The sequence below is a fragment of the Camelus ferus genome, chromosome 33 (assembly GCF_009834535.1).
Source record: "Camelus ferus isolate YT-003-E chromosome 33, BCGSAC_Cfer_1.0, whole genome shotgun sequence".
NCBI classification, from domain to species: Eukaryota; Metazoa; Chordata; class Mammalia; order Artiodactyla; family Camelidae; genus Camelus; species Camelus ferus.
The window spans coordinates 10993001-11007392 of record NC_045728.1 but is presented as its reverse complement, the minus strand read 5'-3'; the positions used below and the strand labels follow the sequence as shown (position 1 = coordinate 11007392).

The 14392-nt window shown below is 51.3% G+C and overlaps 1 protein-coding gene across 11 annotated transcripts in view; it reads left to right on the top strand.

Moving 5' to 3' along the window:
- The window catches only part of LOC116661181, an 86848-nt gene that overhangs the window by 32151 nt on the left and 40305 nt on the right, over positions 1 to 14392 (top strand). For 8 of the 11 annotated variants that reach the window (XR_004316973.1, XR_004316968.1, XR_004316976.1 and 5 more), the window contains 3 exons: positions 2583 to 2635; positions 3836 to 4025; positions 7333 to 7460. Coding sequence is in view for 1 of the 11 variants with exons in the window: in XM_032472587.1 (XP_032328478.1) it covers positions 7333 to 7460 (128 nt within the window). In the remaining 10 variants the exon portion in view is untranslated. The remainder of the gene's footprint in view (positions 1 to 2582; positions 2636 to 3835; positions 4026 to 7332; positions 7461 to 14392) is intronic. The other 3 variants (XR_004316970.1, XR_004316974.1, XM_032472587.1) reach the window with 3 other exon arrangements.

Genomic DNA, 14392 nt, shown 5'->3' with positions numbered 1-14392 from the left:
GAATTTCTCATCTTGCAAATCTGAAGCTCTGGACCGTTAAACAACCATTCCGCATTCCCCCTTCCTTCCAGCCCCTGGCAACTACCATTCTACCTTTTGTTTCTATAAATTTCAGTACTCTAGGAACCTCATATAAATGGAATTGAAGAGTATTTCTCTATTTGTAACTGGCTTATTTCACTTAGCATAATGTTCTCAAGGTTCATCCATGTTGTAGCATGTGTCAGAATTTCCTTCCTTTTTAAGGCTGAATAATACTCCATTGCATGTGTAGACCACATCCTGTTTATCCAGTCACCTGTTGAGGGACACTTGGGTCGCTTATGCCTCTTGACTATTGTGAAAGGTGCTCTAACGAACATGGATGTACAAACATCTCCTTGAGACCTTGATTTCAACTCTTTTGGATATATATGGAATTGCAGTATCACATGATAGTTCTATTTTTAACTTGTAGAGGAACTGCCACATTGTTTTCTACAGTGGCCACCTCGTTTTAAATTCCCATCAGTAGGATACAAGGGTTCCAGTTTCACCAAGTTCTTACCAACACTTGTTAGTTTATGGTTTTTTTTTTTTTTTTTTGATAGTAGCCACGCTAGTGAGGTGATATCTCATTGTGATTTTGATTTACATTTGGCCTCAGTTTATTTATTTAAGCCTCAATTAAGTTTAATTCCCCTCCTCCACAGAGCCGTGATTTCCTGTGGCCTCCAGCCACCTTGCTCTGCACCTTCTAGGATCCTCAGGCTGGTCTTCCAGCAGGTGCTTGATTACTGCCCCTCATATGGGTCAGAGACTGCCAGCCCTGGGCAGGGGAGGTGGTGTCTTTCTTCTCTGCCAGCCTTAGTGCAGTCCTGGGTGTCTGGGGGAGCTCTGTCAAGTTGGCTGGGTGTTCATTGAACCAGTCTTTACTTCGGTGGTTCTCAAGCTTGAATCAGAACCAGTGAATCAGAACTGTCTAGTGGGCTTGATTAACCTTAAATTGCTGGGCCCCGTCGCCTGTTCTGATTCAGTAGGTCTGGGGTGGGGCCTGAGAGTGTGCATTCTAACAACTTCTCAGGTGATGCTGATACTGCTGGACTTGGACTGTGTTTTGGGAAGGACCACTGTTCTCAGCAAAAGCCTTGCCCACCTTCCAGGGAGACTTCAGTCTAAGGGGTGGACAGGCTGACAGGAGATGGTCTCAGGCGGAGTATGTGTGTGTTGGGGAGGGTGCAGGGGCAGCACCTCAGACACCCAAGAAGTGAGCTCCTCTTGCCTGGAGGCAGAAGCAGCCTCCACTGTTTTTGGAGAACATTAGTGCTGGATGTCCTCAGCCAGAGCTGCGACATCCAAGTTTAACCTATGCAGAGCAATTAGAGGGAGGGAGCTGAGCAGGAATGGGGGCTGGGGGAAGGCGGCTGCATATTTCATGCCATTCCAGGCTTTGAAGGTCCCGGGAAGGGAAGCGCATGGCAGTTGGTGACAGCTTCATCTTAATGAGGGATGGGGAGATGCACCCTGCTGGGGGCGGGTTGCAGAGCCTGGGGCTCATCACTGGGATGGAGGGACTGCAGAGCAGGGAGGGACAGGAGAGGTGCTGGGTGGGTTTGGATGGGAGGAGGGGAGGAGAATCTGTGATCTGGGTCTCTCCTCTAGCTCAACTCCCTTCTCTCTCAGGATATAGAGGTAGCAGTGAACTTCCAAAAATATATTCACCTGTATCCTTTAAGGGCCTGCCTCTGTCCTGAAGGGCACATCTGGAACATTCCTCTCTCTCCAAAGAGATAGCTCAACAGTTGCAGAAGCTTCTGGCAGAGCAAAGCCCCAGTGTTCCTGAAATTGCCACCAACTGTACTCGGGTGGTATCAGGTCTGAATTGAAGAGAACAAGGCTCATTACTATTTGGTTTCAGGCCCACACCCTGTTTGTTCCTTCCTCCTCCATCCCTCATCCCCAACCTCCCACCAGTAAAGGTCAAGGCCATTTTTAAAGAGCCTTTAATGGAGGGCTTGGGGAGAATCTCTGAGCATTTTTTAAAAGTCCCCTCCTTCCTCTTAGTTTTGGTCACATTGCACCCCCCACCCCACCTTGGCCTCCCTGCCAAGCACAGCCCTGATGTAGGAATTTAGCATCTGAGATCCAGAGGGATGAGAGAGAAAAGGAGGCAGGGTCCCTGAGAGACAAGCTTGGCTTGGGGACATTTTCTGGGACCAGAAAAGGGGTCTGCACAGGGCCGGTGCCTTTTCTCAGGACACAGACTCAAAGGGCTCTCAGGACCCCTGAGTTGGCTACATTGACAAACACGTCCCCCTCGGGGCTCAGCAGGGCACCATGCCAGCCTCTGAGGAGACACAGAACCATCCAGAATCGGTGACTGTGGTCTTTTATTCACAGATATCCAAATGGTCATCAGAGACAGGGTGTGGATAGCTGGGCAGGAGTCAGGCAGACTCTGCTGCACTTCTGACCTGTCCAAGCTCTGCCGCATTTCTGGGGCTGCATTTGCCCTTCCAAAGGACTTTGCAACCATGGGGTAGACCGGGGCCATGGGAGGTGGGAAGGGACAATGGCAATGTTGTACATCTTTCATTCAACAGACCTGGGTTCAAGTCCTGCCTTTGCTTCTGAATTTCTGGAGATGTGACCTTGGGTAAGTCACATGATCTTTCAGAGTCTCAATTTGCTCATCTTGAAAATGGGAACATAATTTCACTCCTGCAGGGGCACTGGGAGGATATGATGAATGGGAAACACTTAACCCAGCGCCTGGCACCTGTGAGCTCCTGATAGCGGGCAGATGTGAGACCTTGAGATGGATGATGCATCGAAGCTGGTCAGGGCCTTATGCAGCCCCAGGGCCCTTCCCTCCAGCCCAGACCAGGTGGAAACGAGGCTCTGGCCTCGAGCCCCTCCCTCAGAGCGGGTTGGAGTGAGCATTCAATCCTGATTAGCTCCACCGGGCTCCCTCGTAACCTTTTCATTAGGAAATTATGTTTAATAGAAATTATTCTGACACCTCTCAGCAGCGTTTCCCTGCAATTCATTACCACCTCGGGGGAGGGGGGCAGGCAGCTGAGTGGCTCTTTGGCCCGAATCCTTCAGGGGACCCCCACCCCCCACCCTGGTCCAGTCATTGCCTGTGTGGGTGGAAGGGACGCCGGACAGAGGTGTTCCAGCTTGGCGTCCCCTCAGAGAGGCAGGCCAGCTGTTGGAGCATATCTGGGTGGGAACCGCCTGCTCTTAGCACCCTCCCCTGGGTCCGATTTGGGACTACCCAGCTGCTGCCAATGATGCTTGTGTGGCGATAGCATCCTGATTCCTGTTCTGTTGTCACACTGTCCCCACCAGGGAGAGAACACAGTGGTCTCCAGCTGCTACAGAGCGGGAAACACTGCCCATGCTTCGTGCTCTGTTGTCTCCGTCCGCCTGCAAACTCTCTTCTCTCTCCTCTGCTCCCTTCCTCCTGAAGCCTCCTGGGATGAGTCCCCTCCAGGTCGGCTCTGCTATCATTTCCTCCCCCTTTGGCACCTGGTCCTAGGGGAGGTGGTGTCGACACCTGTTTCTCACCTGACTCATGGGAGTCTGCTCTGCATCCCTGGACTGGCTGGGACTGGGGAAGGAGAGACTGGATCAATACTTGGCCTCGTCCATCAGCGTGTCTCAGGCCTTCCAGAACCCTCCTGTCTCTGTCCTAGCTCTAGACAGTTCTGTTTCTTACACTCCACCTTGTGGGGATGGGTTTTGGGCGGGGGAGCCAAGGCAATGCCACCCTACTTCTCTTGCTTCTGCCTTCTTCCTGATCTGAGAATCAGGTGGGGAGCTTCTCCATGCCCCTCCTCTTCTGGTCCAGGCCCCCACGATGCTGCTTCCCCTGCCTCGATACCTTGGATCCTCTGCTCTGTGAAATGAACCAGGTTCCTCATCCTAGCCTCCTCTGAAGAAAAGGGAGTGTACGGGAGCTTGGCGCTGAAATGGTCCCTGCTTGGAGATCCAAGGAGCCAGGCTGAATGACCCACAATGCTTTTCTGACCCGCCCACTGGTGAGACCCCCTTCCCATTTCCCCACCCACTATCTGAAATTAGCAGCAGCCTAATCTCTCTCTGCCATATCACTCAGTGGTGTAATTGTGCAGAAAAAAATGTATTAAAATGCAAAACACTCAGTTGTACTTCTTTATGTTAAATCCCTTCTTTGCTCTATCTCCCTTTTAATTTTACAAGGTTTTTTCTCTCTCCCCTTTTTATAGAAGGGAAAACTGGGCATGCAGGGAATCATTTCAACTCCCCTATAAATCTCCAAAATGAATACTTAAATTTGAGGGAAAAAATACATTCTTACACCTTTAATTTCCCTGCTCTGAAGTGTAATGAAAAAGCCTGATTATTTTTAATTCTTCCCTTTAATAATTCAGTGGCAGAGTGATTTAAGACTAGGGTTCAGAATTACCTTTCCGCTTTCTTGGCAAATGAAGTTTTAATAGAAATGAGAGCTCTGGTGGCTGAAATGGATTTCAACAGGTGGCTGAGGGGTCAGGCCCAACACCAACTGGTACAGGAGCATTCCCAGGGCCCCTCCAGGGGTGGGGTCTGGACTGGACACGTGGAGGGTGGAGGGAGACGTGTATTGCTGTTGCTCACTGGGGACCATCTCTCGTAACAGTAATGAATGGGCAGTGTGGGTGTTGAATGACAATCTGATTTGTCTTGGAAGGAAGAAATGGGTGAAAAATGGCCATCAAGAAAGTCTTCTTGATTAGCAGTAAATGAATAACCAAGAGGTGAAGGAGAGTAGCTACCATTAATTGAGCAAGTACTATGTGCCAGGCACAGTGCTCAGTGCATCAGAGACATTCCCTCTTCTCATCCTCACGATAATCTATTCTATACACGTGGAAACAGAGGCTCAGAGAGGTACTAACAAATCAAGATCAAGGTAAATGGCAGAGCATGGGTTGAACCTCATTTCTGTCTGACTCTAAAGCCACCACTCCCCTCTACTGACTGATTTCCCAAGCACTGCCCAGAGACCATCACCCAGACATGGCACCTGCCCCAAGGAGCTTACAGATGGACCCAGACACAGTAGGGTGGGATTGCAGAGAGGTCATAGGGAGGGCATTTGGCCGGGGAGGATTCAGGAGCCCTGGATGCTTCTGCCAGCCCCACTGCCTGTGAGGTTGGAGACCCTAGGAAAGTCACTCATCTTCCCTGAGCCTCAGTTTCCTCATCTATTAAATGGGGATAATAAAACCTGACTTGCCTAGTTCAGGGCCTGTATTGAGACTCAAATGAGAAAATATATGTAGAAAAGCTTTGTAAATCCTCAATTGTTCTGCAAGGTTAAAGAATAATTCCCATTACTTGATAACAGAATACTTAAAACCAAATTCATTTCTACTCTCCTCCCAAAGCCATTTTTTTTCCTGCTGCTTGTATAGTCTTTCTACCAAAATCCAGCTCAGACTTTACCTCCTCTTCCAGGAAGCCTTCTGGACTGATGGGCCCAGTCTCAGGGCCCCATTATTCTATGACTCTCCATCCCACTGTCTATTTTTTGCATTTGTTTGAGTTCTTAATTTCCTTGAGAGCACGGTGTGTGTGTGTGTGTGTGTGTGTGTGTGTGTGTGTGTGTGTGTGTGTGTGTGTATACACTCTCTCTAGACTATCAAATCCTGCTACAAGGTTTTTTGCTCCCTTTTGTAAACTCAAACTCTGCCTCTGCATTCAGGCTGTAACACATCAGTACAGTTGATTCACTGCCTGAATAGAGACATAGATGCTGAAAACCCACAGATAATCCCGAAACATGAACTGCTGGTGTTGGAGTGCTGAAGCATGCAGTGAGACACCAGTGCAGATACATGCACACTCACACACACGCATACTCAGACACTGACTCACACACACACATCCTTACCAACAAGCCTGCACCTGGCTCATCGGAGCTCACCTATATTGTGATGATAATCCACTGGGGACAATTGTACCCAGCCCTTATTTTGCAGTTTATAAAATGCTTTTCCATACATTAAAGAATAGGATTCTTGCAATAACCCTGTGCAGAGAGGCAGAGCAGGGATCGCTGCCCTCTTTTCAGAGCAGGAGAGGTTAGGTTGTTTGCCCAGGATCCCTCTGTGAATGGGGAACAGCCTTAAAAGGCCATCACACTCCTGAGCCATGGCTCTCTCTGAGGGGGGCTGTCTGGCTGCAGAGAGAGTGAGGTCTGGTCTATGTGCCTGGGAAGGAGCCTGGCTGTGGTCCTGGAGGACTGTCTGAGAGAGGAGGTGGCTGCCTGGGGGCAGAGACTCAGGACCCGCAGAGACATGAGCCTTGGAGACAAAGCTCTTCTTGAGCCTGGCAGGAATCTGAGTTCTGACCCAGCCCTTTGAGCCTCCCTGTGCCCAGAGGACCTGGGAGTCAAGCTCCCCACTCTGGAGTCCCCAGCTCTCTACACTCTGGTGTGAGGTAGCTTGCCCCTGGGGGCCTCAGGAGGAAAGGAGGGGGCTGGAGTCAGAGGGGTGGGTCTGAGGGTCTTTGCCTAGATCTCCGCATCCCCTCCTCCCATGAGTGCTCCCTGGAATGGGAAGGCAGCAGAGGGACCCTCAGAGACACTTGAGTCCTGATTGGGAATAAGTGTCTGATAATGACTCCCATCAAATGTCAAGCGGCCTGCTCAGCTCCTCCTGGGCTGATTGCTCCCCCTGGGTGGTGGGCGGGGACGTCTGGCCCTGGATGCGGATGCTTCTGCACTGGGGGAGACCACACCCTAAGGCTTTGTCGGGGTTTGTCTCTGAAGTGAGCTCCTCTTGGGCTGTGGCCAGCTTCAACTCTCATCGCAGCCCTCCCTTTGCCCTTCCTGGATACTGCCATGGGTGGGTATGGCAGGTACCAAGGTGGGTGGGAAGGGTAGGGCTGGAGCTAGTACTGACCTCACTGGTCCTGGGCTGGACAGACTAGGTGGAAGCTCAATCAGGCTCTTTGTAGAAAAGGGTACTGCCCCTTCAAGGCCCTGCAGGAGCACAGGGCTTAACTTCTCCAACACTATGACTTGGGGTCTTTTCTTAAGGCCTGATGTATCTGTTAGCTGGTGCCTTGTAACAAACCACCCCAAAACTCAGTGACTTAAAACAATTAGATCTATGATTTCTTATGAGTCTATGGGTTATCTGGGTGGTTCTTCTGCTTTTGTGTGGGATCACTTAGGCCCTTATGGTTGGCTGTGGGTGGAGGAGGTGCCTCTGTTGCTCTAGGGTTTTTATGTCTGGGGGGTCAGCTGACCATAGGCAGAGTTAGGAAGGCCTCAGCTGGGACAACTAGGCTCTTCTTGACTTGTCTCTCATCCCCCAGCAGGCTAACCCAGGCTTGTTCACATGGTGCTGGCGGAATTCTGAGAGAGAGTGGAAGCTCACGAGGTCTCCTGAAGTCTAGCCTAGGAACTGGGACACTCTCACCTCTGTTGAATTCTAGTGGTCAAGGTGAGTTCCAAGGCAGCTCAGATTCAATAGAGGGGAAATAGACTACTTCTCATCGGGAGGAGCTGCAAAGCCACATTGTCAAGGGGCATGGCTATCAGGTAGGGGAGAATCTGGGGACATTTTGCAATTGACCTACTATATCCAACCTCTGAAGCCGTGTGTCTCCCCTCCTCCAAGGTCTGAGTGGGAAACTTGGCTTTGATTACCAGGGAAGGACTGGGCAGGGCCTTGACGACATGACCTCCCAGGATTCTTCTAGTTCATGTTCTCTTGTTAGCGGGTGCACTGCATCACCTCCCAGCTGTATGACTACAGGCGACTCACTATGTCTCTTTCTGCCTGTTTCCCCACTGGTGAAATGAAGCAGCTGGATTAGATCTGATGATTAGATTAGATGGTTAATTATTGGGAATGTTCTCTGCCAAGAATTATGCCAGGCACTGAGCTAGAAGATCAGTAAGGACCTTCCAGGTTGGGGCAGGAGGACATGTGGGCAGACAGCAGAGAGCCTAAGGGAGTGGAAGAGACTGGTTACGAAATGGGTTCACATCCTTCTCCACCACTTTGGGGAAGTTGGTTTTCCATTTTGAGCTAATCTCCCCTTTGGCAAAACCGGACTGTGACAGTATTTGGCAAGATCCTATACGAGAACACATCTGTCCACCACTGAGTGTGGGGCACACGCCAGTTGCTACTTGCTAGCCCTCTCCCAGCTTTCCTGTGGAGAGCTGCAGGGATTTTAGTTACTTCTGGTGACATCTGATGTTGGTTTCTCACCACTAAAGAAGTGCTCCTCAGGCTGAAGAAACATGGCGGAATTTGCTGAGTTGGACATGAAGTGTGGAAGGTCATAGAAACAGGGTCATTATATGCCTCAGGTAGAGCAGGGTCAGGGAACTAAGTCTCACTCTGAGCGTTTGTGCCGGTCAGATTCAACGAACATCCCTGATCACCCACCACCCCAGGCATTGTCTAAGATGTTACTGCTTCGATTTCATTCTCACTATGACTTTTGGGGATGGTGTTTATTTCATATTGTACAAATAAGGATGCTGTAGTCTGTGGCCCACAGAAGCAGTATCTGCCCACATAGCTAGTAATTATGTATTTAGAATCTGTCTTAAACTGACTGGATATAAAGAGAATCATGGCTAACAGACTTGAGATGGGATTTGAATGTAGCTCTTCTGCTTTCGGCACCATTATTTTTCCTACTGCATCACCCTGGAGATGGCTGAGTTCCATGCCCACTGGGAAGAGAACAAGCTGCAATGGCCTTAAAAGGCAGCAGGGAGGATTCAGGTGAACCGAGAACTTCCTGGCTATAGGGAGCCATAATAGTAATGACAATAGCTAAGATCACTGGGGACTTATTATGTGCCCTTTGCAAAAAGCATCTTGCTTAATCTTCAGAAGGACTTTATGAGGTTGATACTATTTAGGAAGCTCGTCCAAGGTCACACAGAGTGTGAGAAGTGGATCTGGGGTTTGAACCTGGGGAGCTGGGCTCTAGCTGAGGTTTGGCACTGCCAGCTAAGGTAATGGGCCAGGTGCTTTTCCTGCCTTGGGTCTCCCCAGTCTCCCAGCTGATGAGAGGCTGTGTGCTGCCTGGAGAATGGGGAAGTATACGTCTCGTCCATGCCCAGGAAGGTGCAGCTGGGCTGGTGTCAGTCTGCTCCAAGTGGAGTGGTGTGTGGAGAAAGTACCAGGCTGCCTTTTTCAGGGGGTGAAGCATCAGTCAGATGCCAAGGCCATTAGCTCCCTCGATGGGTGCTGTTCCCTGCTTGGTTGTTTATCATGCTCAAGGCATGAAATTGATTCCAGAAAGCTTGTCCATTTCCTCTGGCTCTTCCTGCAGAGGAGGGAGAGAGAGAGAGAGAGAGTGTGAGCACGTGTGTGTGTGTGTGTGTGTGTGTGTGCGCGCGCGCGCTGGCCAGGATGAGGGGACACCCTTGAATTGGCAACCCACATGAGCATATTTCTCCAAGACCCTTTGGGATCTCATCTCCATGTCCAAGGTTGGAGATCTTCCCAAGGCTGCCCAGGGCAGAGCAGGAAGGGGAGCAAGGCCGAGATGGGACCATCTTGTTGAAAGGAGTAAATTCAAGGCTGTCAGGGGAGATTAGGGAACTGGGTAGGGGTCAGAGGACGGTCTCGTGTTATTCTAGGGGACTTCAGTGCCTAGAGCCCATGGGTATGAACCTGGTCACTGATTCTGGAGAAGGTAGGGACATATTATGGGCCATTCTCTGAGGTATTGCTCAATCCAGAGTCAGGCATGGGTGGGCTTTCTGATGTCATTAATGAAGACGGTGGCAATGATCACATTGTAACAAATACTTAGCAAGCACCTATTCTGATCCAGGTTCTAATCTAGACCTGAGGATGTAATGGTGCAAAAGCTGTGGTCCCAGGTGCCAAGGAGCTCAGAGTTGTGTGTGTGTGTGTGTGTGTGTGTGTGTGTGTATGTATGTATGTTGGGGGCGTGTAGTGGAGACTCACAAAGAGGCTCATGCCTCTGTTAAGACAGCTGTAAGAGGCATGAGCAAAGTGCTCGGGCTCTGGGGGATTCTGGGAAGGAGCCACCTCGGTGAGGTCTTCAGAATGAGTAACTCTTGCCGAGGGCGGCGCACACTTCTGCATCAGGCGGGGTTCATGTCCATAAGTAATAGACCAGATCTGATGACTCAGGAATCTATTAGAAGAATATGGGGTGTCTCATCTAGTCCTGGGGAGGGCTGGAGAACCAGACGAAGCTTCCAGGCCCGATGCCCTACACAGACCCAGACTGATGGGGAAAACGGAGCCACTGCTGCTTTCCCGTCAGACACCGGGACCCTCTACTGCCACCCCCACTGATAGCGCTTCTGGACCAACCCTGCTATCACTTCTACACCAAAGCTGCTTCTCCCTTCCTTCCTTCCTTCCTTCCTTCCTTCCTTCCTTCCTTCCTTCCTTCCTTCCTTCCTTCCGTCTTTCCTTCTTTCCTTCCTTTTTTGTTTTTAAATGGAGGTACTGGGGATTGAACCAGGACCTTGTGCAAGCTAAGTGTGTGCTCTACCCCTGACATACACCCACCTACCCCTAAAGCTGGATTTCTCCACTTCCACCCTTGCCAGGACAGTAAACTCTGGACACTGCCTCCTGACTCAAACCCCTCCCTTCTAGAGTGAATTCTCTTATGAGTGAACCTGATTGGTGGGGTCTGAGTCACACGTCGGGGCCCTAACTACAAAGGAGGCTGGACAACCGAGTTTCTGATTTCTGTCTTGGGAGGGCGTGACTCCTGAGGCTGGAAACTCTCGAGTTCAGCAAAAATGCTTGCTGGCAGCCAAACCAACTGGCAACAAACGTGGTAAAGCCCACGGCAGGGATGATAAGTCTGCAAGAACAGGAAATGGGCTTTTTTTGCCAGTAAACCTTCTGCCCCTGGCGTGTGCCTGGCAGGAGGTAGGCAGTCCATACATGCTTGTTGAATTAATAAATAAATGACGGGGCAGGGGAGGGGTGATGTTGATCATGGGCTTGGGCAAGCCATTTCTTTCTTTACGGGTATCCCAGAAAACAGTGAAGACACCTGGACAGCAATTTGTATCTGATTTGGCCCACTCTTGCCAACCGGCCTGTGATCTGGGTCATTGGTCTGATTCTCTGCTCTTTGGGGGAGCGGGCAGTGGTCTGGTTCTTAGGATTCGGTGGAGAGGAATTGACCCAGTCTGAGCCTGGGGAGTGGTTGTTGAAATAAACATGACTAACAATTAAATATGTATTGACTTCAACAATCTCTACACACTTACTCACCTGTTAGTCCAGTGGGTACTGTCTACCCCGCACCTGGTCCCCGCTTCCTCCTCCCTCACAGAACCTGTGTTGGTGTGTGCCTCAGGGAGAGGCTGGCCCCACCCCCAGCTCCTGGACAATCTGACTGGGCTAAGGTAATTCCAGTCTCCTTGCAGACATTAAGTTAGGATGGGCCAGTGAGATGCAAGGAGAGTTTTTCTTACAGGTGGGGGGAAGCCTTCTTCAAACTTCTGGAAGAGTCTCTGAGAGTTGCCGTCTTCTGGTTTGCTCTGAACTTTGTCATGGGATCTAAGGCTCTTAACTACCCCAGCCATTTCGTAATCAAGTCCAAGGATCATGGGTACACAGAGAGAATCATGGGACCAGGCTTGCATACCACACCAGGTTTCCAGGGCTAGTAAATTTCTGTATGCTCTGAGCCACTTTGAGCTGTTGGATGTTCTGTCATTTGCCCCTGAAACCCCCCTAACAGCTACACGGATCACTGGTTGCTCACATGTAGTGGTGGCTCAATCCCAGGAGATGGCAAGGCTGGCATCTGGGTAGTACTGAAGGGGTAAGAACGGCCCCTCTCCTCACCCTCAAAGGCTTTCCCATTGGCCCTTCTGGTAGTGCCTGAGATGTATCAAGGAAGGGCTTTTCTTTCAAGGCAGCCCTGTGTCTAGGGGCCCTGTTTAGGAAAGAAATGCTCCAAGGAAGGATCACCCACAGTCAGTTAGCATCTTGGAGCATGAAAGACTTTATCAGGGAGGTGCAAAGCCTCCCATGGCTTGGGGTTCAGATGGAAAGAGACCTTGGACAGAAGGGGAGGTGGGGCAGAGCCTTCTGCCCCATTGTCACTCCCCAACAAACAAAGATGGAGGAGTCGCTTTCTGCCCACATCCATGCCCTGGCCTGGCACAGTTCTTCAGGGTAGAGTGGGGTGAAACAGCCTCTGGTAAGCACTCAGTGTGTCCTGTGACCCCAGCTAAAACAGTGATTGTCAGAGGCATTTGTCTCCCAGTCACCACCCCCAGGGGCAGGGGTCGCTCTTACATTACTTAAAGAGAAGTGGAGGGCCCTGGGCTCCAGAGGGCTCCAAACTGCTCCATATTTTCCTGGGAGGGGAGTCAGGTGGAACATAAATAAGACAATTTATTCAGAGAAACCATCTCCCCTATTTACATTTAAATTGAATAATTTAAAACACCTTTACCCATTTCCATAAATTATCCCCTGTTGGACGGGCAGTTCAGCTGCGTGGAGGGGGTGCCATCCTGGGGAAAGGCCTAATTACATTCCCTGCTACAGGGCTGGGGTGGGAGGGGGAGCGTGCGAGGAGGGGAGGGGCAGCAGGCTCGGGGGAGGGGAGGCAGACGTTTGTCTTAGGATTGGCAGGAAGAAAGAGAGAGCTAGTAAGAAGCTGAGGTTCCTTTAAGAGCTTTACAACTGGGAGGTAAAGGGAAAAAAAAATCTTCCTCTGATCACAGGAACAAGGCATCAGGGCCAATCCCTGGCCTCCCAGCCACGGCATCACCCAAGTTTGACCTGGGTCAGCTGTCCTGCGTTTATAGATTCCGCAGACCCAGTCTCTGGCACCAGCGAAGGAGGGAAGAGGAGGAAAGAACTGGGCTTCCTCAGTGATGAGTTAGTTACAGGCATTTCCCAGGCACTTGCTCCTAGCCAGGTTCTGGGCTGAGTGCTGGGGACGCAGGGTAAACAGCCGCAGGCCGCCCCTCAGGGCTCTGGGAAGGGGTGAGAAGACCTCCTTTCACACAGGCTGTGTGCTCGGAGGGGAGGGACAAGACCCACAGGAGGGGGAGGAGTGAGGAGCCGGCCTGCAGCGGCCCCCTGGTTCACAGGGGAGGTGGTGCCTGATGTCCCTGGGAGGCTGGGCCGATGTAGGGAGGTGCTGAGGAAGAGAAAAAGTATCACCAAGAAGGCACCAGTGTGAGAAAAGTCTCAGAGGTGAGATGGTTCAAGGTCTGGGGACTGAGGAGGCCAGAACGACTTCGGGGGAGGAAGGATGGAGTGGGGTCAGCTGGGCTTCGCCCTTCCGGAATTGCTGGCGCTGGTGCTGGCGCTGGCGCAGGAGCCAGAGCAGCTGCCTGGGCTTAGTGGCACTGCCATGGTATCCTTTCCCCCCACTGCCCACCGAGAGCTTGCGTGGAAGGAGCTGGGCATTTGGATCCTCTATCACTGACTCCTTTAGGCTCCTGAGGAAGGGGAGCCCTCCTATCACCCAAGTGTCCCCACCACGGGGCCAGTGGAGCTGGAGGCTCTTCCCAGGCCCCCCGATGCAGAGGGGAGCTGATCCCTGGCATCAGCCCACTCAGTCTTGGGGACCCTGGGATCCCTCTGCCTCCAGGATCTCCTGGACTGCTCCCTACTCCCCTGCCCTCTGGGGTCACCTCTCTCTGGCCTCCCCAGAGGTGGAGCTCTCTCCAGCTCACCTCCTCTCCCCCAGGGAGGGGTGGCTCTGGACGCAGAGTAGAGTGACGGAACCACCCCCCCACCACGATGGAAGGCAAAATGCCCGGTGAAGCCTGCGGGCCAGGGAATAGTGAAGGGTGGCCTTCAGGGAGGCTGGTGACAAGCTCTTTAGCGCTTGTGACAACCCTAGGAGGCAGGCATGATTAGCTCTGTTTAAGAGGTGAGGAAATGGAGGCTCCAAGCTGGGGAAAACAGGATTTGAACTTTGTTCTGTTTGCCTGGAAAGCAGGTGCGGGACCCCGACCAGCAATCTCCAGCGAGGAGTGCTGTGCTGAGGGCGGTGTGAGCAGATGGGGCATAAACCTCTCTGGGAAAACAGATTAAAGTGGAGTGGTGGTGCTTAAGAGCCATGCAGTAACCTTGCATGTTAATGGAATCTCATCAATGTGCGTTGCCATCTTTCTGGGCTCTCTTGGGACAGCAGAGAAAAATGTGTGTGGGTCAAGGCACACCTGGCCCCTTCTCCTGCCTTTTCAGAGCCAAGGGTCTTAAAATAAGCTCGTGTCTTCCAGGAAAGAGATGTCTCCAGTGGTGGCCTCTGAGATACTTTTTAGCCTCTTTTCAACACCCACTGTCCCCTTGGGTCAAGTCCCCTTGGGTTTTATACTCTCTTATTGGAACCAGACAGATCTAGGCTCAGATCTCAAATCTATCATTTG